Source organism: Salvelinus alpinus, chromosome 9, assembly GCF_045679555.1.
Source record: "Salvelinus alpinus chromosome 9, SLU_Salpinus.1, whole genome shotgun sequence".
NCBI classification, from domain to species: Eukaryota; Metazoa; Chordata; class Actinopteri; order Salmoniformes; family Salmonidae; genus Salvelinus; species Salvelinus alpinus.
In genome coordinates, this window is record NC_092094.1 from 38,145,018 (window position 1) to 38,171,403 (window position 26,386).

The 26,386-nt window shown below is 42.9% G+C and overlaps 1 protein-coding gene across 1 annotated transcript in view; it reads left to right on the forward strand.

Moving 5' to 3' along the window:
• Window positions 1-467: 467 nt before the first annotated feature.
• The window catches only part of LOC139584780 (protein-glutamine gamma-glutamyltransferase 2-like), a 29,390-nt gene continuing 3,471 nt past the window's right edge, over window positions 468-26,386 (forward strand). The window contains exons 1-12 of the mRNA XM_071416996.1: window positions 468-674; window positions 1,702-1,872; window positions 2,040-2,270; window positions 2,674-2,792; window positions 3,356-3,484; window positions 6,153-6,330; window positions 6,517-6,655; window positions 6,762-6,865; window positions 7,001-7,243; window positions 7,449-7,715; window positions 7,955-8,115; window positions 8,320-8,456. Of these exons, the coding sequence (XP_071273097.1) occupies window positions 659-674; window positions 1,702-1,872; window positions 2,040-2,270; window positions 2,674-2,792; window positions 3,356-3,484; window positions 6,153-6,330; window positions 6,517-6,655; window positions 6,762-6,865; window positions 7,001-7,243; window positions 7,449-7,715; window positions 7,955-8,115; window positions 8,320-8,456 (1,895 nt within the window). The 5' untranslated portion in view covers window positions 468-658. The remainder of the gene's footprint in view (window positions 675-1,701; window positions 1,873-2,039; window positions 2,271-2,673; window positions 2,793-3,355; window positions 3,485-6,152; window positions 6,331-6,516; window positions 6,656-6,761; window positions 6,866-7,000; window positions 7,244-7,448; window positions 7,716-7,954; window positions 8,116-8,319; window positions 8,457-26,386) is intronic.

Sequence of the window (26,386 nt, forward strand, 5' to 3'; positions counted from 1 at the left end):
GGAACAAAATCATATTTTCCCTCTTAAGTAGTATATCATGCTGTAAACGTATTCAACTTGTTTGTTCTCTTAAGTTGTGACTGGCCCATCCAGAAAGAAAAAAGTGCCCATGTACGTGCTATAGAGACTGTGAAACAGGAAATTGTATATGATGCAAAACATTTACTGGAATACTGCTGGATTAGTAAAAGTGTGCCCTATTCCCTGAACCCATCTGCTGAACAAAAAAACGGGTGTCTGAACTTGCATCAGAGGGGCAGACGGCTGACACAAACTATAGTAAATACCTGGGCTCTCATCCTTTTTTCAGTATTGAAGTAAAATATTGAAGTAGGCAGACACACATGGGGGCGCATGACGAACACACACACACAGAGAGACTGACTGTGAGCACACCTTTGTTCTGGATCTCCACAGAGTGTGATGTCAGAGGTCAGGAAGGATAGTGAATGGGAGGTGTGTGTGTGAGCGTGTGTTGGAGCACAGGAATGGGGCCATTCCTCTCCAGTATAAATACAGAGTCCTGGTGGGGACAGTGGTAGAAAAGTGAGGCATACACCTTCAGGGCTGTTTGAAAAGGCACAAGAGGAGTCAAACTTATCATAAAAGGAGGTAAAACGGCAGAGAAGGAGGAGATATTCACAACAAAGACTGGAAAATGGCTGACCAAAACGGTGAGTGATTTATCATTATTACACTGCTTTTTCAAACCATTGAGAGTGCTCTCTGAAGTAGAGGAGACAAATATTGCTTGCAGTTTCCATATCTGTGAAAAATGTGCTACCATATAAATAAAATGTGCTGTCGTATGAATTCACAGCAGTGTGTTGAGATCACTCATTCTAATTTAAGCAATGCATACTAGGAGAGTAAGAGACCAATTTAGGCTTGTATGCACTATTCATAAAAATATGAGGATGGGCAGATGTGCTAACTGAAAGTTTATCCTGAAATGTATACATTTCTAAATTTATACAGAATATACAGTAGATCAGTGTTTCTCCTAGTGGAAAAAGATGGTCTGTCTCTGTGTGTGTTATAAGTACATGGCACACAAGATTTCCTGCCAAAATAGATTAGCAAAAAGTAATCAACTTAAGGGCATTTCATATTTTTTTCACACAACTTTGAACCTAAATCCAATAACATGATGAAATGTTTTGTGGATTTCACGTTGAATTCACGTTAGTTGACAACTCAACCAAATGTAAATCAAAACTACATGTTGAACTGACGTCTGTGCCCAGTGGGTATCATCAGCACAATGACTGCAAGTCTACAGATACCTTAGGGTATGCTACATAAAAATGCTATCCACAAGTTCATCTGACACTGGATAAATAAATAAAAACATATCGATTGCCAGAATCTCAATCTCTAATGTTTTCACACAGTACATCATGCTTGAATGGAGTTGCCTACCTACAGTAGCTTCTATAAATATGAAGTGTGGTCCTTGACTTGGTGACTCATAATGATAGTCAGGCTCCAATTGATGACTTGTCTGACCTTTCTGTTGTTTGACCTGTACAACCATTGTGATTGATATGACTAAAATAGAGATCTGTCTAGAAATATGAATATCTACTAGAGTATTAGTGTATGGCCTGGTTACCACCAAGATTCCATCATGAACACATTATTCCTAACTACACAGTAGAAGTGACTGTGCCCTATGTTCTTTCTTTTATTGTGTTCCAGGTGTATTAATGGGGATGGACCTGCATTGCCAGGTGAACAACCATGCCCATCGTACAGGGGAAATGGACCTGGAAAGGCTGCTGGTTCGTAGGGGGCAGCCCTTCTCCCTCGCTCTGCAGTGCTCCACACCCCTGCCGCCCAAACACAAACTAGCCATGATCCTGCATCTGGGTGAGCAACTCAATGCCAAGGACCATAAGCTTTAGTCAGCTATAGAGTGGATACTATTGCAAAGTGGGAGGAGGAGTCAGTTATGATTGACAGATATAAAACGAAAATGGTCTGGTAAAATAGCTTTGACTGACAGTATATGAGTTTTTGTTTGTTTGCGTGTTTAGGTAAGGAGGGTGAGGTGGTGGTGAAGGTTTTGGATGCCCGTGCTGGCCGTGACAAGTGGTGGTTCCGCCAGCAGAGGGCTCAGAATGAGGTGCTGCTGACGATCCACAGCCCAGCAGACGCCCCTGTGGGAATCTACAGCATGACATTGCTGCTCCTCTCCCCTGATGGACACATCCTGGAGCAGACCACACCAGAGACGTTCTACCTGCTCTTCAATCCCTGGTGCAAAGGTGAGCTCCGACACATAAACACACACACACAAATTGGTAGAATCAGTTGAAACGACCCTGTTTTATTTGCTCTTTTGGTGAGGGGAACCAATAAGGGCTCAGGAAGGTGTCATCGGTATTCATTACTTTTGCACTCTTAGTAGGTCAGAGTCAGGGGACTCAACTTCTACTTCTGTTGTGTGTTTGTCTCAGTCTGTCTCCCCCTGTGTTTACTTTTAAATAAGTTTTAGCTAAACATGAAATTACTAGAAGGGATAAAGAAATGTCAAAGTTGGTGAAGAGATTGCTGATATGAAAGCTGTCAATTATGTGATACAATATCAAATCAATAAGATTGCTGTTGCCCCATATGTTTTCTCACTCAGTCTTTCCTCTGCTGGGTCTTTGTTTTTCTCCCTCCCAGCTGACTCTGTGTACCTACCTGATGAGGAGCTACTAGAGGAGTACATACTGAATGAAAATGGCCTCCTTTACCAGGGCTCCTGGGACCAGATCTCCTCACTGCCCTGGAACTTTGGACAGGTAGCAAACAGCACACCTCTGAAGGATGGACAGCTAACCCACCTGAGACAAAATTGATATATAGAGAGAAAATCTTTTGATCACAACCCATCGATCCATTGAGAACAAGAACTCAGTGTTGTGTTGCCTAAATCACTGTTCTAGCTGAGACGTTTTCAAACAGAAAGATAAACAACAGGGCATGTGGGAGGGTGTTGGCAGCCAGTAGTTTCTGGCGAGTCTGATGGCTTGATGGTGGCCTGTGTGAATTGTCACAGCTTGGTGGCATTGGAGACACAGTGCCTCAGCTGGCTGAATAAATGTCTTTGGTGGATGTAAGGCATTTCTACCCTGGCTGTGTGAAAATCCAGGGTTTGTCTCATTTCAGAGAGAGAGACATAGTCACATAGACATTGAGAGACGGACAGACAGCCTGCATGGCTGATTGTCTCCATCTAGTGAGGAGGATGGTACATATTCACAGTCACAATCACCAACTGTATGTTAACACTGGTTTGAGATTTGCATACCTCATCATGAGCACAATGTGTTCTCATAATATTTTAACATTTCATTTTTCATAGTTTGAACAAGATGTGGTGGATATCTGTTTTGAAATCCTGAACAATTCACCTGCTGCACTGAAAAACCCAGAGATTGACACAGCCAACCGAGCAGATCCAGTGTACGTGAGCAGGACAATTACTGCAATGGTAAGGTTCACCATATAAAGTAATTATTTATACATCTAGGGGAATAGATGACGCCGGAGAAGAAGGCTGACGTTTTACATGTTCCTATCCAATTGTGTTTTTTGGTTTGTTTCTTTGCGTTGTTTGTAACTTTTTTTTTTTACTTATTTTGTACATAATGCTACCATCTCTTATTAGAACTGCGATTTCTCACCATGAACTGGCAGAATAATTTTTTCGTTTAACGAGTCCGACGAGCCCGACGTGAATGGTATACTGCTTTCCCAGGAACAGGCCCAGATCCCCGTCATTTGCGTTACGATAAGACGGAGAAAAAGGGTCTGGAGGGCGGGCTGCCTTCTGAGAATTCGTAGGCAATCGAATAAACCCCCACTGCCTTCCATTCTGCTAGCAAACGTGCAATCTTTGGAAAATAAAATTGATGACATACGCAGCAGATTAAACTACCAACGGGACATTCAAAACTGTAATATCTTATGCTTCACAGAGTCGTGACTGAACGACGACATTATCAACATACTGGTTGATTAACGGCTGGTTATACGCTGTATCGGCAGGATAGAACAGCGGCATCTGGTAAGACAAGGGGCGGCGGACTATGTATTTTTGTAAATAACAGCTGGTGCACAATATCTAAGGAAGTCTTGAGGTTTTGCTCACCTGAGGTACATAAGCTGTAGACCACACTATTTACCAAGAGAGTTTTCTGTATTCTTCGTAGCTATCTACATACCACCACAGACTGAGGCTGGCAGTAAGACCGCACTCAATGAGCTGTATTCCGCCATAAGCAAACAGGAAAATGCTCACCCAGAGGCGGTGCTCCTAGTGGCCGGGGACTTTAATGCATGGAAACTTAAATAGGTCTAACCAAATTTCCATCAGCATGTTAAATGTGCAACCTGAGGGAAAAAAACTCTGGACCACCTTTAGTCCACACGCAGAGACGCTTACAAAGCTCGCCCTCCATTTGGCAAATCTGACCATAATTCTATCCTCCTGATTCCTGCTTACAAGCAAAAATTAAAGCAGGAAGCACCAGTGACTCGATCAGTAAAAAAATGGTCAGATGAAGCAGACGCTAATCTACAGGACTGTTTTGCTTGCACAGACTGGAATATGTTCCCGGGATTCCTCCATGGCATTGAGGAGCACACCGCATCAGTTATTGGCTTCATCAATAAGTGCATCGATGACGTCATCCCCACAGTGACCGTACGTACATACCCCAACCAGAAGCCATGGATTACAGGCAACATCCGCACTGAGCTAAAGGCTAGAGCTGCCATAGCCATGAAGTGCTTTGAAAGGCTGGTTATGACTCACATCAACACCATTATCCCAGAAACCATAAACGCTCTCCAATTTGCATACAGCCCTAACAGATCCACAGATGATGCAATCTCTATTGCACTCCACACTGCCCTTTCCCACCTGGAAAAAGAGAACACCTATGTGAGAATACTGTTCATTAACTACAGCTCAGCATTCAACACCATAGTGCCCTCAAAGTTCATCATTAAGCTATGGACCCTGGAACTAAACACCTTCTTTTGCAACTGGATCCTGGCCGCCCCCAGGTCGTCCTCAACACAGGGGCCCCTCAGGGGTGTGTGCTCAGTCCCCTCCTGTACTCCCTGTTCACTCATGACTGCACGGCCAGGCATGACTACAACACCATCATTAAGTTTGCCGATGACACAACAGTGGTAGGTCTGATCAACGACGAGACAGCATATAGGGAGGAGGTCATGGCCGTGTGGTGCCAGGACAACAACCTCTCCCTCAACGTGATCAAGACTAAGGAGATGATTGTGGACTGCAGGGGAAAGAGGACCAAGCACACACCCATTCTCGTCGACGGGGCTGTAGTGGAGCAGGTTGAGAGCTTCAAGTTCCTTGGTGTCCACATCACCAACAAACTAACATGGTCCAAGCACACCAGGTTATACAGCTGCACCATCAAGAGCATCCTGACTGGTTGCATCACTGCCTGGTATGGCAACTGCTTGGCCTCCGATTGCAAGGCACTACAGAGGGTAGTGCGTACTGCCCAGTACATCACTGGGGCAAAGCTTTCTGCCATCCAAGACCTCTATACCAGGCGGTGTCAGAGGAAGGCTCTAAAAAATGCCAAAGACTCCAGCCACCCTAGTCATAGACTGTTCTCTCTGCTACCGCATGGCAAGTGGGACCGGAGGGCCAAGTCTTGGTCCAAGAGGCTTCTAAACAGCTTCTACCCCCAAGCCATAAGACTACTGAATATCTAATCAAATGGCTACCCAGACTACTTGCATTGCCCTCCGCCCCCTTTTTACACCGCTGCTACTCTCTGTTGTTATCATCTATGCATAGTCACTGTAATAACTCTACCTACATGTACATATTACCTCAATTACCTCGACTAACGGGTGCCCCCGCAAATTGACTCTGTACCGGTAATCCCCTGTATATAGTCTCACTATTGTTATTTTACTGCTGCTCTTTAATTACTTGCTACTTTTATTTCTTATTCTTATTTGTACTGCATTGTTGGTTAGGGGGTCATAAGTAAGCATTTCACTGTGAGATCTACACCTGTTGTATTCGGCGCATGTGACAAATAACATTTGATTTGATTTAGTTATAATCTCACAGTAATTAACTTACTTCCTCTACATCTGTGCAGGTGAACGCTAATGATGACCGTGGAGTGGTGTTGGGCCGCTGGGACGGGAAGTATGATGATGGGGTGTCGCCCACACGCTGGACCGGCAGTGTGGCCATCCTCAGGCGATGGCGCGAGGCCGGGACACAGAGGGTGCGATACGGACAGTGCTGGGTGTTCTCAGGTGTAGCCTGCACAGGTGAGGCACACATACCGCGCCCTGACACAGGATGGCTCTCTTTTTTTCAACTACAAATTTCCAACACTCTCTGGCTCTATATTTTCTTTAACCTTTCATTAGGCCTCCAGTAATATTCAGCTCTGTAATTCTAGACAGACTATATGCTATTTGCTGATTGGCTCCTTCCGTTCACCCATCCCACAGTTCTTCGCTGTCTGGGCATACCTACTCGCCCTGTTACAAACTACTCCTCTGCCCATGACACTGACGGCAACCTGAATGTGGACTATCTGTACAATGAGCAGCTGGAGAGTGTGTCTGAAGGCAGGAAGGACATGATCTGGTAAAGCTCAAAAGCTGCATTTCGGTCTCGACAAAGTCAGCACATTCATCCGTTTTCTTATAGTGGCCTCCCTCACATCAATACTGTAAATGCTTTGTGTGTGTAGGAACTACCATTGCTGGGTGGAGTCCTGGATGGATAGGGAGGATCTTCCTAAAGGCTATGATGGGTGGCAGGCTCTGGATCCCACCCCACAGGAGAGGAGTGATGGTACGGCCCCACTTGATATTCATGATCAGTCTGTCTCACTAAGGAAAAGCTCCTTTAAAACTCTGTTATTGGGCTCTTCATAACCTCACTCTTCAAATCACCCCATCCCCCCACTATCGTTCCCTTGTCTCTTAGGGGTGTACTGTTGTGGGCCCTGTCCAGTCAAGGCGGTGAGGGACGGTGATGTGGGGATGAAGTATGATGCAGCCTTCGTGTTCTCTGAGGTGAACGCAGACCTGGTCACCTGGATCGTCTACCCAGATGGCCAACGCTCACAGGTTTCCCTCAACCAGAAAACTGTGGGCCGAAACATCAGCACCAAGAGTGTGTATGGAGACTACAGAGAGGACATCACTAAACATTACAAATACCCTGAAGGTATTCACTTCCTTTCGTTAAGCACAGATAAGCACAAATATTCTCACCTGCTTCAATATTAGCACAGATGGGAACCGAACAGAAAGAGTACAGTACCGTTATACACAACAAATACCTCAAGGGAAGGGTGTTACTATATACACACGCATACCGTAAAAACAGACATTTTATATAACAGTATGACATCGTCCTTTCTTTCTACCAGGTTCAGTGAAGGAGCGTGAGGTGTATGAGAAGGCAGGACGTCGGATAACGCAGCTGAATGGAGGACCAGGGCAGCTGGAGCTGAAGATCAGACACGCCCAGGCCATCCTGGGGACAGACTTTGATGTGATAGTGGAGGTGCACAACGTGGGTGGGGAGGACACCCCGGCCCAGCTCACTGTGACCTCCAACGCTGTCACCTACAACAGCCTTCACCGGGGGGAGTGCCAGAGGAGGACTGCCAGCCTGACCGTGCCAGCCCAGAAAGGTGGGCCTCCGCTTGTCACATACACCATATAGGTGCCGTAGGCGAGACGAATCAAGACTCAGAACTGGTGTCAGTCCCTGTGTTAGATTTGTTTTTTTACTTGCACTGGGTGAGTCTGACCTACAACATCCCTGGGTTTCTTGTATTTTTAGGAACCGAGTAAACAGAGCAAAAAATACCACACCGAAGTGAAAAGAATACAATAATACTTTTTCCTCTCATCCCTATTATTCTCACAGCTCATAAGGAAGTGATGCGTCTACGGTACGATCACTATGGGGCTTGTGTGTCTGAGCATAACCTGATCAGGGTCACAGCACTGCTCCAGGCCAGCAGCCAGCCCGACATCATTCTGCAAGAGGTCAACATCCCACTAAGCATGCCACAGCTCCATGTCAAGGTACTAGGCTATACTGTATGTAACTGTAAATAGCTGGTGAATAATTGCTTGATGAATTGCGTGCTACTGTTTGCACTTTACACAATTGTCAAGATTGGCCATTTCCGGAGGGAAAGCAGTTGAAATATGCTGTAGGGGCTTGTTTTAGATATACTGAAATAATCCTCTCTGATGATGCCTGCACTGTCCATTTTCTTGCTTCAGGTAGTGGGAGATGCAGTTGTATCTCGGAAATTAATTGCACACATCAGCTTCACCAATCCCCTGCCTATCACCCTGAGAGGGGGAGTGTTCACAGTGGAGGGGGCAGGTCTGACTGCACCACGGGAGCTCCAAGCACCGTAAGTATCTCTGTGTTGTATGTGAGGGGACACATTCTTCATTGACTGTCAGCATGTTTGCCAATAAGTGTGTTCAGAGAGAATGTTACATCAGTATTACAGCCATGTTATTACTCTAAGTATAGAGGTGCAAAGTGCTATTTAAGCATAGAAGTTGACTCATCTAAGGTTTTGCTTAAATAGCTATGATTGTGGGTTTATCCATGAGCAATGAGTGAGACATGGCAGAATGAGTTTGAACAATGGTCTACTTACAATATGTAGACCTGAAACTCTTTAAAGCCCGGGGCTCTTTAAAGATCCCACACCTCGTGCAGCAGCAGATTTAGGCCAGCAAGGACATACTCTTGCAATGTGGTCAGACTATAAAGAACAAGATCAGATTTTCTCTCACTCCACCTCCCCCAAAGACAAAGAGAGAGCCAGACATACCCTCCTTTTGCCAGGCCAAAGACGACTAACCTACCAGCCCAGCGTGGCTCTCCAGGACCACAAGCCAAATGTTACCACACATAACCTCCAACAGGAGACGCCAATGTAAACATAAGCCATCAGACTAAACACAGGATTATTTCTCTGCCCGTCAGTGACGTGAGGCTGGGGTAAATTGAACATTCTTTGAATGGTATTATGTTCAGATTGTGATATATTATTAAATCATGATCCAGACTGTTTTGCTAAGAAAGAACCAAACAAAAAACATAATTCTTGCTGGATGAACCTAGCCTACCTCATCTTTTGGTCAGTCATCTCATATTGTTCAAGTGTGAAATATTTTTAAACATTCCATGGCACACTGTCATAGCAGCACATAGTGTAGTAGCACATAGCAGCACATACTGTAGAAGCACATAGCAGCACCTAGTGTAGTAGAACATAGCAGCACATAGTGTAGTAGCACATAGTGTAGTAGCACATAGCAGCACCTAGTGTAGTAGCACATAGTGTAGTAGCACATAGTAACACATACTGTAGTAGCACATAGTGTAGTAGCACATAGTAACACATAGTGTAGTAGCACATAGCAGCACATAGTGTAGTAGCACATAGTAGCACATAGTGTAGTAGCACATAGTAACACATAGTGTAGTAGCACATAGTAGCACATAGTGTAGTAGCACATAGCAGCAAATAGTGTAGTAGCACATAGCAGCACATAGTGTAGTAGCACATAGTAGCACATAGTGTAGTAGCACATAGTGTAGTAGCACATAGCAGCACATACTGTAGTAGCACATAGCAGCACATAGTGTAGTAGCACATAGCAGCACATAGTGTAGTAGCACATAGCAGCACATACTGTAGTAGCATATAGCAGCACATAGTGTAGTAGCACATAGCAGCACATAGTGTAGTAGCACATAGTAGCACATAGTGTAGTAGCACATAGCAGCACATAGTGTAGTAGCACATAGTGTAGTAGCACATAGCAGCACATAGTGTAGTAGCACATAGTAGCACATAGTGTAGTAGCACATAGCAGCACATAGTGTAGTAGCACATAGTGTAGTAGCACATAGCAGCACATAGTGTAGTAGCACATAGTGTAGCAGCACATAGCAGCACATAGTGTAGTAGCACATAGTGTAGTAGCACATAGCAGCACATAGTGTAGTAGCACATAGTGTAGTAGCACATAGTGTAGTAGCACATAGCAGCACATAGTGTAGTAGCACATAGTGTAGTAGCACATAGTGTAGTAGCACATAGCAGCACATAGTGTAGTAGCACATAGTGTAGTAGCACATAGCAGCACATAGTGTAGTAGCACATAGCAGCACCTAGTGTAGTAGCACATAGTGTATTAGCACATAGCAGCACCTAGTGTAGTAGCACATAGTGTAGTAGCACATAGCAGCACCTAGTGGAGTAGCACATAGTGTAGTAGCACATAGTAGCACATAGCAGCACATACTGTAGTAGCACATAGCAGCACATACTGTAGTAGCACATAGTAGCACATAGTGTAGTAGCACATAGCAGCACCTAGTGTAGTAGAACATAGCAGCACATAGTGTAGTAGCACATAGTGTAGTAGCACATAGCAGCACCTAGTGTAGTAGCACATAGTGTAGTAGCACAAAGTAACACATACTGTAGTAGCACATAGTGTAGTAACACATAGTGTAGTAGCACATAGCAGCACATAGTGTAGTAGCACATAGCAGCAAATAGTGTAGTAGCACATAGTAGCACATAGTGTAGTAGCACATAGTGTAGTTGCACATAGCAGCACATAGTAGCACATAGCAGCACATAGTGTAGTAGCACATAGTAACACATAGTGTAGTAGCCCATAGCAGCACATAGTAACACATAGCAGCACATAGTGTAGTAGCACATAGCAGCACATAGTAACACATAGTAGCACATAGCAGCACATAGTGTTGTAGCACATAGCAGCACATAGTGTAGTAGCACATAGCAGCACATAGTGTAGTAGCACATAGTGTAGGAGCACATAGTGTAGTAGCACATATTAGCACATAGTGTAGTAGCACATAGCAGCACATAATATAGTAGTACATAGCAGCACATAGTGTAGTAGCACATAACAGCACATACTGTAGTAGCACATAGTAGCACATAGCAGCACATAGTAGCACATAGCAGCACATAGTAGCACATAGTAGCACGTAATATAGTAGCACATAGCATAACATACTGTACTAGCACATAGTAGCACAACGCAGAACATAGTAGTACAGAGCAGCACATACTATAGTAGCACATAGTAACACATACTGTAGTAGCACATAGCAGCACACACTGTAGTAGCACATAGTAACACATAGTGTAGTAGCACATAGCATAACATACTGTAGTAGCACATAACAGCACATACTGTAGTAGCACATAGTAGCACAACGCAGCACATAGTAGCACAGAGCAGCACATACTATAATAGCACATAGTAACACATAGTGTAGTAGCACATAGCAACACATAGTAACACATAGTAGCACATAGCAGCACATAGTAACACATAGCAGCACATCGTGTAGTAGCACATAGCAGCACATAGTAACACATAGTAGCACATAGCAGCACATAGTGTTGTAGCACATAGCAGCACATAATGTAGTAGCACATAGCAGCACATAGTGTAGTAGCACATAGTGTAGGAGCACATAGTGTAGTAACACATAGCAGCACATAGTGTAGTAGCCCATAGCAGCACATAGTGTACGAGTACATAGCAAGACATAGTAACACATAGTGTAGTTGCACATAGTAGTTCATAGTAACACATAGCAGCACATAGTGTAGTAGCACATAGCAGCACATAGTAACACATAGTAGCACATAGCAGCACATAGTAACACATAGCAGCACATAGTGTAGTAGCACATAGCAGCACATAGTAACACATAGTAGCACATAGCAGCACATAATGTAGTAGCACATAGTGGAGCAGCACATAATGTAGTAGCACAAAACAGCACATACTGTAGTAGCACATAGTAGCACATAATATAGTAGCACACAGCAGCACATAGTGTAGTAGCACATAGTGTAGTAGCACATAGTAGCACATAGTGTAGTAGCACATAGCAGCACATAATATAGTAGCACATAGCAGCACATACTGTAGTCTTCCGGCACAGCCAGAAGAGGACTGGCCACCCCTCATAGCCTGGTTCCTCTCTAAGTTTCTTCCTAGGTTTTGGCCTTTCTAGGGAGTTTTTCCTAGCCACCGTGCTTCTACACCTGCATTACTAGCTGTTTGGGGTTTTAGGCTGGGTGTCTGTACAGCACTTCGAGATATTAGCTGATGTACGAAGGGCTATATAAAATAAAATTGATTGATTGATTGATTGATAGTAGCACATAGTAGCACATACTGTAGTAGCACATAGCAGCACATAATATAGTAGCACATAGCAGCACATACTGTAGTAGCACATAGTAGCACATACTGTAGTAGCACATAGCAGCACATAGTATAACAGCACATACTGTAGTAGCACATAGTAGCACATAGCAGCACATAGCAGCACATAATATAGTAGCACATAGTGTAGTAGCACATAGCAGCACATACTGTAGTAGCACATAGTAGCACAACGCAGCACATAGTGTAGTAGCACATAGTAGCACATAATATAGTAGCACATAGCAGCACATAGTGTAGTAGCACATAATATAGTAGCACATAGCAGCACATACTGTAGTAGCACATAGCAGCACATAGTAGCACATAGCAGCACATAGTAGCACATAGTAGCACATAATATAGTAGCACATAGCATAACATACTATAGCAGCACATAGTAGCACAGAGCAGCACATACTATAGTAGCACATAGTAACACATACTGTAGTAGCACATAGCAGCACACACTGTAGTAGCACATAGTAACACATAGTGTAGTAGCACATAACAGCACATACTGTAGTAGCACATAGTAGTACAACGCAGCACATAGTAGCACAGAGCAGCACATACTATAATAGCACATAGTAACACATAGTGTAGTAGCACATAGCAGCACATAGTAACACATAGTAGCACATAGCAGCACATAGTAACACATAGCAGCACATCGTGTAGTAGCACATAGCAGCACATAGTAACACATAGTAGCACATAGCAGCACATAGTGTTGTAGCACATAGCAGCACATAATGTAGTAGCACATAGCAGCACATAGTGTAGTAGCACATAGTGTAGGAGCACATAGTGTAGTAACACATAGCAGCACATAGTGTAGTAGCCCATAGCAGCACATAGTGTACGAGCACATAGCAAGACATAGTAACACATAGTGTAGTTGCACATAGTAGTTCATAGTAACACATAGCAGCACATAGTGTAGTAGCACATAGCAGCACATAGTAACACATAGTAGCACATAGCAGCACATAGTAACACATAGCAACACATAGTGTAGTAGCACATAGCAGCACATAGTAACACATAGTAGCACATAGCAGCACATAATGTAGTAGCACATAGTGGAGCAGCACATAATGTAGTAGCACAAAACAGCACATACTATAGTAGCACATAGTAGCACATAGCAGCACATACTGTAGTAGCACATAGTAGCACATAGTGTAGTAGCACATAGTAGCACATAATATAGTAGCACATAGCAGCACATAGTGTAGTAGCACATAGTGTAGTAGCACATAGTGTAGTAGCACATAGCAGCACATAATATAGTAGCACATAGCAGCACATACTGTAGTAGCACATAGTAGCACATACTGTAGTAGCACATAGCAGCACATAGTATAACAGCACATACTGTAGTAGCACATAGTAGCACATAGTAGCACATAGCAGCACATAGTGTAGTAGCACATAGCAGCACATACTGTAGTAGCACAACGCAGCACATAGTGCAGTAGCACATAGTAGCACATAATATAGTAGCACATAGCAGCACATAGTGTAGTAGCACATAGTAGCACATAGCAGCACATAGTAGCACATAGCAGCACATAGTAGCACATAGTAGCACATAATATAGTAGCACATAGCATAACATACTATAGTAGCACATAGTAGCACAACGCAGCACATAGTAGCACAGAGCAGCACATACTATAGTAGCACATAGCAGCACACACTGTAGTAGCACATAGTAACACATAGTGTAGTAGCACATAGCATAACATACTGTAGTAGCACATAACAGCACATACTGTAGTAGCACATAGTAGCACAACGCAGCACATAGTAGCACAGAGCAGCACATACTATAATAGCACATAGTAACACATACTGTAGTAGCACATAGCAGCACATACTGTAGTAACACATAGTAACACATAGTGTAGTAGCACATAGCAGCACATAGTAACACATAGTAGCACATAGCAGCACATAGTAACACATAGCAGCACATCGTGTAGTAGCACATAGCAGCACATAGTAACACATAGTAGCACATAGCAGCACATAGTGTTGTAGCACATAGCAGCACATAGTATAGCAGCACATAGTGTAGTAGCACATAGTGTAGGAGCACATAGTGTAGTAACACATAGCAGCACATAGTGTAGTAGCCCATAGCAGCACATAGTGTACGAGCACATAGCAAGACATAGTAACACATAGTATAGCAGCACATAGTAACACATAGTAGCACATAGCAGCACATAGTGTTGTAGCACATAGCAGCACATAGTGTAGTAGCACATAGCAGCACATAGTGTAGTAGCACATAGTGTAGGAGCACATAGTGTAGTAGCACATATTAGCACATAGTGTAGTAGCACATAGCAGCACATAATATAGTAGTACATAGCAGCACATAGTGTAGTAGCACATAACAGCACATACTGTAGCAGCACATAGTAGCACATAGTAGCACGTAATATAGTAGCACATAGCATAACATACTGTACTAGCACATAGTAGCACAACGCAGAACATAGTAGCACAGAGCAGCACATACTATAGTAGCACATAGTAACACATACTGTAGTAGCACATAGCAGCACACACTGTAGTAGCACATAGTAACACATAGTGTAGTAGCACATAGCATAACATACTGTAGTAGCACATAACAGCACATACTGTAGTAGCACATAGTAGCACAACGCAGCACATAGTAGCACAGAGCAGCACATACTATAATAGCACATAGTAACACATAGTGTAGTAGCACATAGCAACACATAGTAACACATAGTAGCACATAGCAGCACATAGTAACACATAGCAGCACATCGTGTAGTAGCACATAGCAGCACATAGTAACACATAGTAGCACATAGCAGCACATAGTGTTGTAGCACATAGCAGCACATAATGTAGTAGCACATAGCAGCACATAGTGTAGTAGCACATAGTGTAGGAGCACATAGTGTAGTAACACATAGCAGCACATAGTGTAGTAGCCCATAGCAGCACATAGTGTACGAGTACATAGCAAGACATAGTAACACATAGTGTAGTTGCACATAGTAGTTCATAGTAACACATAGCAGCACATAGTGTAGTAGCACATAGCAGCACATAGTAACACATAGTAGCACATAGCAGCACATAGTAACACATAGCAGCACATAGTGTAGTAGCACATAGCAGCACATAGTAACACATAGTAGCACATAGCAGCACATAATGTAGTAGCACATAGTGGAGCAGCACATAATGTAGTAGCACAAAACAGCACATACTGTAGTAGCACATAGTAGCACATAATATAGTAGCACATAGCAGCACATACTGTAGTAGCACATAGCAGCACACACTGTAGTAGCACATAGTAACACATAGTGTAGTAGCACATAGCATAACATACTGTAGTAGCACATAACAGCACATACTGTAGTAGCACATAGTAGCACAACGCAGCACATAGTAGCACAGAGCAGCACATACTATAATAGCACATAGTAACACATAGTGTAGTAGCACATAGCAACACATAGTAACACATAGTAGCACATAGCAGCACATAGTAACACATAGCAGCACATCGTGTAGTAGCACATAGCAGCACATAGTAACACATAGTAGCACATAGCAGCACATAGTGTTGTAGCACATAGCAGCACATAATGTAGTAGCACATAGCAGCACATAGTGTAGTAGCACATAGTGTAGGAGCACATAGTGTAGTAACACATAGCAGCACATAGTGTAGTAGCCCATAGCAGCACATAGTGTACGAGTACATAGCAAGACATAGTAACACATAGTGTAGTTGCACATAGTAGTTCATAGTAACACATAGCAGCACATAGTGTAGTAGCACATAGCAGCACATAGTAACACATAGTAGCACATAGCAGCACATAGTAACACATAGCAGCACATAGTGTAGTAGCACATAGCAGCACATAGTAACACATAGTAGCACATAGCAGCACATAATGTAGTAGCACATAGTGGAGCAGCACATAATGTAGTAGCACAAAACAGCACATACTGTAGTAGCACATAGTAGCACATAATATAGTAGCACACAGCAGCACATAGTGTAGTAGCACATAGTGTAGTAGCACATAGTAGCACATAGTGTAGTAGCACATAGCAGCACATAATATAGTAGCACATAGCAGCACATACTGTAGTCTTCCGGCACAGCCAGAAGAGGACTGGCCACCCCTCATAGCCTGGTTCCTCTCTAAGTTTCTTCCTAGGTTTTGGCCTTTCTAGGGAGTTTTTCCTAGCCACCGTGCTTCTACACCTGCATTACTAGCTGTTTGGGGTTTTAGGCTGGGTGTCTGTACAGCACTTCGAGATATTAGCTGATGTACGAAGGGCTATATAAAATAAAATTGATTGATTGATTGATTGATAGTAGCACATAGTAGCACATACTGTAGTAGCACATAGCAGCACATAATATAGTAGCACATAGCAGCACATACTGTAGTAGCACATAGTAGCACATACTGTAGTAGCACATAGCAGCACATAGTATAACAGCACATACTGTAGTAGCACATAGTAGCACATAGCAGCACATAGCAGCACATAATATAGTAGCACATAGTGTAGTAGCACATAGCAGCACATACTGTAGTAGCACATAGTAGCACAACGCAGCACATAGTGTAGTAGCACATAGTAGCACATAATATAGTAGCACATAGCAGCACATAGTGTAGTAGCACATAATATAGTAGCACATAGCAGCACATACTGTAGTAGCACATAGCAGCACATAGTAGCACATAGCAGCACATAGTAGCACATAGTAGCACATAATATAGTAGCACATAGCATAACATACTATAGCAGCACATAGTAGCACAGAGCAGCACATACTATAGTAGCACATAGTAACACATACTGTAGTAGCACATAGCAGCACACACTGTAGTAGCACATAGTAACACATAGTGTAGTAGCACATAACAGCACATACTGTAGTAGCACATAGTAGTACAACGCAGCACATAGTAGCACAGAGCAGCACATACTATAATAGCACATAGTAACACATAGTGTAGTAGCACATAGCAGCACATAGTAACACATAGTAGCACATAGCAGCACATAGTAACACATAGCAGCACATCGTGTAGTAGCACATAGCAGCACATAGTAACACATAGTAGCACATAGCAGCACATAGTGTTGTAGCACATAGCAGCACATAATGTAGTAGCACATAGCAGCACATAGTGTAGTAGCACATAGTGTAGGAGCACATAGTGTAGTAACACATAGCAGCACATAGTGTAGTAGCCCATAGCAGCACATAGTGTACGAGCACATAGCAAGACATAGTAACACATAGTGTAGTTGCACATAGTAGTTCATAGTAACACATAGCAGCACATAGTGTAGTAGCACATAGCAGCACATAGTAACACATAGTAGCACATAGCAGCACATAGTAACACATAGCAACACATAGTGTAGTAGCACATAGCAGCACATAGTAACACATAGTAGCACATAGCAGCACATAATGTAGTAGCACATAGTGGAGCAGCACATAATGTAGTAGCACAAAACAGCACATACTATAGTAGCACATAGTAGCACATAGCAGCACATACTGTAGTAGCACATAGTAGCACATAGTGTAGTAGCACATAGTAGCACATAATATAGTAGCACATAGCAGCACATAGTGTAGTAGCACATAGTGTAGTAGCACATAGTGTAGTAGCACATAGCAGCACATAATATAGTAGCACATAGCAGCACATACTGTAGTAGCACATAGTAGCACATACTGTAGTAGCACATAGCAGCACATAGTATAACAGCACATACTGTAGTAGCACATAGTAGCACATAGTAGCACATAGCAGCACATAGTGTAGTAGCACATAGCAGCACATACTGTAGTAGCACATAGTAGCACAACGCAGCACATAGTGCAGTAGCACATAGTAGCACATAATATAGTAGCACATAGCAGCACATAGTGTAGTAGCACATAGTAGCACATAGCAGCACATAGTAGCACATAGCAGCACATAGTAGCACATAGTAGCACATAATATAGTAGCACATAGCATAACATACTATAGTAGCACATAGTAGCACAACGCAGCACATAGTAGCACAGAGCAGCACATACTATAGTAGCACATAGCAGCACACACTGTAGTAGCACATAGTAACACATAGTGTAGTAGCACATAGCATAACATACTGTAGTAGCACATAACAGCACATACTGTAGTAGCACATAGTAGCACAACGCAGCACATAGTAGCACAGAGCAGCACATACTATAATAGCACATAGTAACACATACTGTAGTAGCACATAGCAGCACATACTGTAGTAACACATAGTAACACATAGTGTAGTAGCACATAGCAGCACATAGTAACACATAGTAGCACATAGCAGCACATAGTAACACATAGCAGCACATCGTGTAGTAGCACATAGCAGCACATAGTAACACATAGTAGCACATAGCAGCACATAGTGTTGTAGCACATAGCAGCACATAGTATAGCAGCACATAGTGTAGTAGCACATAGTGTAGGAGCACATAGTGTAGTAACACATAGCAGCACATAGTGTAGTAGCCCATAGCAGCACATAGTGTACGAGCACATAGCAAGACATAGTAACACATAGTGTAGTAGCACATAGCAGCACATAGTAACACATAGTAGCACATAGCAGCACATAGTGTTGTAGCACATAGCAGCACATAGTGTAGTAGCACATAGCAGCACATAGTGTAGTAGCACATAGTGTAGGAGCACATAGTGTAGTAGCACATATTAGCACATAGTGTAGTAGCACATAGCAGCACATAATATAGTAGTACATAGCAGCACATAGTGTAGTAGCACATAACAGCACATACTGTAGCAGCACATAGTAGCACATAGTAGCACGTAATATAGTAGCACATAGCATAACATACTGTACTAGCACATAGTAGCACAACGCAGAACATAGTAGCACAGAGCAGCACATACTATAGTAGCACATAGTAACACATACTGTAGTAGCACATAGCAGCACACACTGTAGTAGCACATAGTAACACATAGTGTAGTAGCACATAGCATAACATACTGTAGTAGCACATAACAGCACATACTGTAGTAGCACATAGTAGCACAACGCAGCACATAGTAGCACAGAGCAGCACATACTATAATAGCACATAGTAACACATAGTGTAGTAGCACATAGCAACACATAGTAACACATAGTAGCACATAGCAGCACATAGTAACACATAGCAGCACATCGTGTAGTAGCACATAGCAGCACATAGTAACACATAGTAGCACATAGCAGCACATAGTGTTGTAGCACATAGCAGCACATAATGTAGTAGCACATAGCAGCACATAGTGTAGTAGCACATAGTGTAGGAGCACATAGTGTAGTAACACATAGCAGCACATAGTGTAGTAGCCCATAGCAGCACATAGTGTACGAGTACATAGCAAGACATAGTAACACATAGTGTAGTTGCACATAGTAGTTCATAGTAACACATAGCAGCACATAGTGTAGTAGCACATAGCAGCACATAGTAACACATAGTAGCACATAGCAGCACATAGTAACACATAGCAGCACATAGTGTAGTAGCACATAGCAGCACATAGTAACACATAGTAGCACATAGCAGCACATAATGTAGTAGCACATAGTGGAGCAGCACATAATGTAGTAGCACAAAACAGCACATACTGTAGTAGCACATAGTAGCACATAATATAGTAGCACATAGCAGCACATACTGTAGTAGCACATAGTAGCACATACTGTAGTAGCACATAGCAGCACATACTGTAGTAGCACATAGTGTACTAGCACATAGTAGCACATAATATAGTAGCACACAGCAGCACATAGTGTAGTAGCACATAGTGTAGTAGCACATAGTAGCACATAGTGTAGTAGCACATAGCAGCACATAATATAGTAGCACATAGCAGCACATACTGTAGTAGCACATAGTAGCACATACTGTAGTAGCACATAGCAGCACATAGTATAACAGCACATACTGTAGTAGCACATAGTAGCACATAGCAGCACATAGTAGCACATAGCAGCACATAATATAGTAGCACATAGTGTAGTAGCACATAGCAGCACATACTGTAGTAGCACATAGTAGCACAACGCAGCACATAGTTCAGTAGCACATAGTAGCACATAATATAGTAGCACATAGCAGCACATAGTGTAGTAGCACATAATATAGTAGCACATAGCAGCACATACTGTAGTAGCACATAGCAGCACATAGTAGCACATAGCAGCACATAGTAGCACATAGTAGCACATAATATAGTAGCACATAGCATAACATACTATAGTAGCACATAGTAGCACAACGCAGCACATAGTAGCACAGAGCAGCACATACTATAGTAGCACATAGTAACACATACTGTAGTAGCACATAGCAGCACACACTGTAGTAGCACATAGTAACACATAGTGTAGTAGCACATAGCATAACATACTGTAGTAGCACATAGCAGCACATAGTAGCACATAGCAGCACATAGTAGCACATAGTAGCACATAATATAGTAGCACATAGCATAACATACTATAGTAGCACATAGTAGCACAACGCAGCACATAGTAGCACAGAGCAGCACATAATGTAGTAGCACATAGTGGAGCAGCACATAATGTAGTAGCACAAAACAGCACATACTATAGTAGCACATAGTAGCACATAGCAGCACATACTGTAGTAGCACATAGTAGCACATAGTGTAGTAGCACATAGTAGCACATAATATAGTAGCACATAGCAGCACATAGTGTAGTAGCACATAGTGTAGTAGCACATAGTGTAGTAGCACATAGCAGCACATAATATAGTAGCACATAGCAGCACATACTGTAGTAGCACATAGTAGCACATACTGTAGTAGCACATAGCAGCACATAGTATAACAGCACATACTGTAGTAGCACATAGTAGCACATAGTAGCACATAGCAGCACATAGTGTAGTAGCACATAGCAGCACATACTGTAGTAGCACATAGTAGCACAACGCAGCACATAGTGCAGTAGCACATAGTAGCACATAATATAGTAGCACATAGCAGCACATAGTGTAGTAGCACATAGTAGCACATAGCAGCACATAGTAGCACATAGCAGCACATAGTAGCACATAGTAGCACATAATATAGTAGCACATAGCATAACATACTATAGTAGCACATAGTAGCACAACGCAGCACATAGTAGCACAGAGCAGCACATACTATAGTAGCACATAGTAACACATACTGTAGTAGCACATAGCAGCACACACTGTAGTAGCACATAGTAACACATAGTGTAGTAGCACATAGCATAACATACTGTAGTAGCACATAACAGCACATACTGTAGTATCACATAGTAGTACAACGCAGCACATAGTAGCACAGAGCAGCACATACTATAATAGCACATAGTAACACATAGTAGCACATAGCAGCACATAGTAACACATAGCAGCACATCGTGTAGTAGCACATAGCAGCACATAGTAACACATAGTAGCACATAGCAGCACATAGTGTTGTAGCACATAGCAGCACATAATGTAGTAGCACATAGCAGCACATAGTGTAGTAGCACATAGTGTAGGAGCACATAGTGTAGTAACACATAGCAGCACATAGTGTAGTAGCCCATAGCAGCACATAGTGTACGAGCACATAGCAAGACATAGTAACACATAGTGTAGTTGCACATAGTAGTTCATAGTAACACATAGCAGCACATAGTGTAGTAGCACATAGCAGCACATAGTAACACATAGTAGCACATAGCAGCACATAGTAACACATAGCAGCACATAGTGTAGTAGCACATAGCAGCACATAGTAACACATAGTAGCACATAGCAGCACATAATGTAGTAGCACATAGTGGAGCAGCACATAATGTAGTAGCACAAAACAGCACATACTATAGTAGCACATAGTAGCACATAGCAGCACATACTGTAGTAGCACATAGTAGCACATAGTGTAGTAGCACATAGTAGCACATAATATAGTAGCACATAGCAGCACATAGTGTAGTAGCACATAGTGTAGTAGCACATAGTGTAGTAGCACATAGCAGCACATAATATAGTAGCACATAGCAGCACATACTGTAGTAGCACATAGTAGCACATACTGTAGTAGCACATAGCAGCACATAGTATAACAGCACATACTGTAGTAGCACATAGTAGCACATAGTAGCACATAGCAGCACATAATATAGTAGCACATAGCAGCACATAGTGTAGTAGCACATAGCAGCACATACTGTAGTAGCACATAGTAGCACAACGCAGCACATAGTGCAGTAGCACATAGTAGCACATAATATAGTAGCACATAGCAGCACATAGTGTAGTAGCACATAGTAGCACATAGCAGCACATAGTAGCACATAGCAGCACATAGTAGCACATAGTAGCACATAATATAGTAGCACATAGCATAACATACTATAGTAGCACATAGTAGCACAACGCAGCACATAGTAGCACAGAGCAGCACATACTATAGTAGCACATAGCAGCACACACTGTAGTAGCACATAGTAACACATAGTGTAGTAGCACATAGCATAACATACTGTAGTAGCACATAACAGCACATACTGTAGTAGCACATAGTAGCACAACGCAGCACATAGTAGCACAGAACAGCACATACTATAATAGCACATAGTAACACATACTGTAGTAGCACATAGCAGCACATACTGTAGTAACACATAGTAACACATAGTGTAGTAGCACATAGCAGCACATAGTAACACATAGTAGCACATAGCAGCACATAGTAACACATAGCAGCACATCGTGTAGTAGCACATAGCAGCACATAGTAACACATAGTAGCACATAGCAGCACATAGTGTTGTAGCACATAGCAGCACATAGTATAGCAGCACATAGTGTAGTAGCACATAGTGTTGGAGCACATAGTGTAGTAACACATAGCAGCACATAGTGTAGTAGCCCATAGCAGCACATAGTGTACGAGCACATAGCAAGACATAGTAACACATAGTGTAGTTGCACATAGTAGTTCATAGTAACACATAGCAGCACATAGTGTAGTAGCACATAGCAGCACATAGTAACACATAGTAGCACATAGCAGCACATAGTAACACATAGCAGCACATAGTGTAGTAGCACATAGCAGCACATAGTAACACATAGTAGCACATAGCAGCACATAATGTAGTAGCACATAGTGGAGCAGCACATAATGTAGTAGCACAAAACAGCACATATTGTAGTAGCACATAGTAGCACATAATATAGTAGCACATAGCAGCACATAGTGTAGTAGCACATAGCAGCACATAGTGTAGTAGCACATAATATAGTAGCACATAGCAGCACATACTGTAGTAGCACATAGTAGCACATAGCAGCACATAGTAGCACATAGTAGCACATAATATAGTAGAGCATAATATACTATAGTAGCACATAGTAGCACAACGCAGCACATAGTATCACAGAGCAGCACATACTATAGTAGCACATAGTAACACATACTGTAGTAGCACATAGCAGCACATACTGTAGTAGCACATAGTAACACATAGTGTAGTAGCACATAGCATAACATACTGTAGTAGCACATAACAGCACATACTGTAGTAGCACATAGTAGCACAACGCAGCACATAGTAGCACAGAGCAGCACATACTATAGTAGCACATAGTAACACATACTGTAGTAGCACATAGCAGCACATACTGTAGTAGCATATAGTAACACATAGTGTAGTAGCACATAGCATAACATACTGTAGTAGCACATAACAGCACATACTGTAGTAGCACATAGTAGCACAACGCAGCACATAGTAGCACAGAGCAGCACATACTATAGTAGCACATAGTAACACATACTGTAGTAGCACATAGCAGCACATACTGTAGTAGCACATAGTAACACATAGTGTAGTAGCACATAGCATAACATACTATAGTAGCACATAGTAGCACATAATATAGTAGCACATAGTAGCACATACTGTAGTAGCACATAGCAGCACATTGTCACAACTTGGTCATTTCTGGCAGCAAACCAGATTTAACTATTTACTGTGTGTGTGGCCTTTCCCAGAAAAACACAGTTGCAAAAACGTTGGTATTACCGGGTCTGAAGACACTTGTCAGAGACTCCAGTCACCCAAGTTATAGTTTGTTTTCTCTGATACCGCACGGCAAGTGGTACCGGAGCGCCAAGTCTAGGACCAAAAGGCTCCTCAACAGCTTCTACCCCCAAGCCATTAGACTGCTGAACAATTCATAAAAATCGCCACCGGATGATTTACATTGACACCCCCCCCCTCCTCACCACTGCTGCTACTAAAAGTAATTTCGTCACCATTTTAAATAAGCATGCCCTTTTAAAAAAATGTAGAACTAAGAACAGATATAGCCCTTGGTTCACTCCAGACCTGACTGCCCTCGACCAGCACAAAAACCTCCTGTTGCGGTCTGCACTAGCATCGAATAGTCCCCACGATATGCAACTTTTCAGGGAAGTCAGGAACCAATACATGCAGTCAGTCAGGAAAGCAAAGGCTAGTTTTTTCAAACAGAAAGTTGCATCCTGTAGCTCTAACTCCAAAACGTTTTGGGACACTGTAAAGTCCATGGAGAATAAGAGCACCTCCTCCCAGCTGCCCACTGCACTGAGGCTAGGAAACACTGTCACCACCGATAAATCCACGATAATCGAAAATTTCAATAAGCATTTCTCTACAGCAGGCCATGCTTTCCACCTGGCTACCCCAACCCCGGCCAACAGCTCCGCACCCACGCAGCTACTCGCCCAAGCCTCTCCAGCTTCTCCTTTACTCAAATCCAGATAGCAGATGTCCTGAAAGAGCTGCAAAACCTGAACCCGTACAAATCAGCTGGCCTTCACAATCTGGACCCTCTCTTTCTAAAATGATCCGCTGCCATTGTTGCAACCCCTAATACCAGTCTGTTCAACCTCTTTTGTATCGTCCGAGATTCCCAAAGATTGGAAAGCTGCCGCGGTCATACCCCTCTTCAAAGGGGGTGACACTCTAGACCCAAACTGTTACAGACCTATAACCATCCTGCCCTGCCTTTCTAAAGTCTTTGAAAGCCAAGTTAATAAACAGATCACTGACCCTTTCGAATCCCACCGTACCTTGTCCACTGTGCAATCCCGTTTCCGAGCTGGTCACGGCTGTACCTCAGCCACGCTCAAGGTACTAAACGATATCATAACCGCTATCGATAAAAGACAGTACTGTGCAGCCGTCTTCATCAAACTGGCCAAGGCTTTCGACTCTTGTCAATCACCGTATTCAATCACCGTATTCTTATCTGCACACTCAACAGCCTTGGTGAACCACTGCCTCGCATGGTTCACCAAATACTTCTCAGACAGAGTTCAGTGTGTCAAATCGGAGGGCCTGTTGTCCGGACCTCTGGCAGTCTCTATGGGAGTGCCACAGGGTTCAATTCGCGGGCCGACTCTTTTCTCTGTATATATCAACGATGTCGCTCTTGCTGCAGGTGATTCCCTGATCCACCTCTACACAGACGACACCATTCTGTATACATCTGGCCCTTCTTTGGACACTGAGTTAACAAACCTCCAAACGAACTTCAATGCCATACAACACTCCTTCCGTGGCCTCCAACTGCTCTTAAACGCTAGTTAAACTAAATGCATGCTTTTCAACAGTTCGCTGCCCGCACCCGCTCGCTCGACTAACCGCACTACTCTGTACGGTTCTGACTTAGAATATGTGGACAACTACAAATACCTAGGTGTCTGGCTAGACTGTAAACTGTCCTTCCAGACTCATATTAAACATCTCCAATCCAAAATGTAATCTAGAATTGGCTTCCTATTTCGCAACAAAGCCTCCTTCCCTCACTCCGCCAAACATACCCTCGTAAAACTGACTATCCTACCGATCCTCGACTTCGGTAATGTCATTTACAAAATAGCTTCCAACACTCTACTCAGCAAAC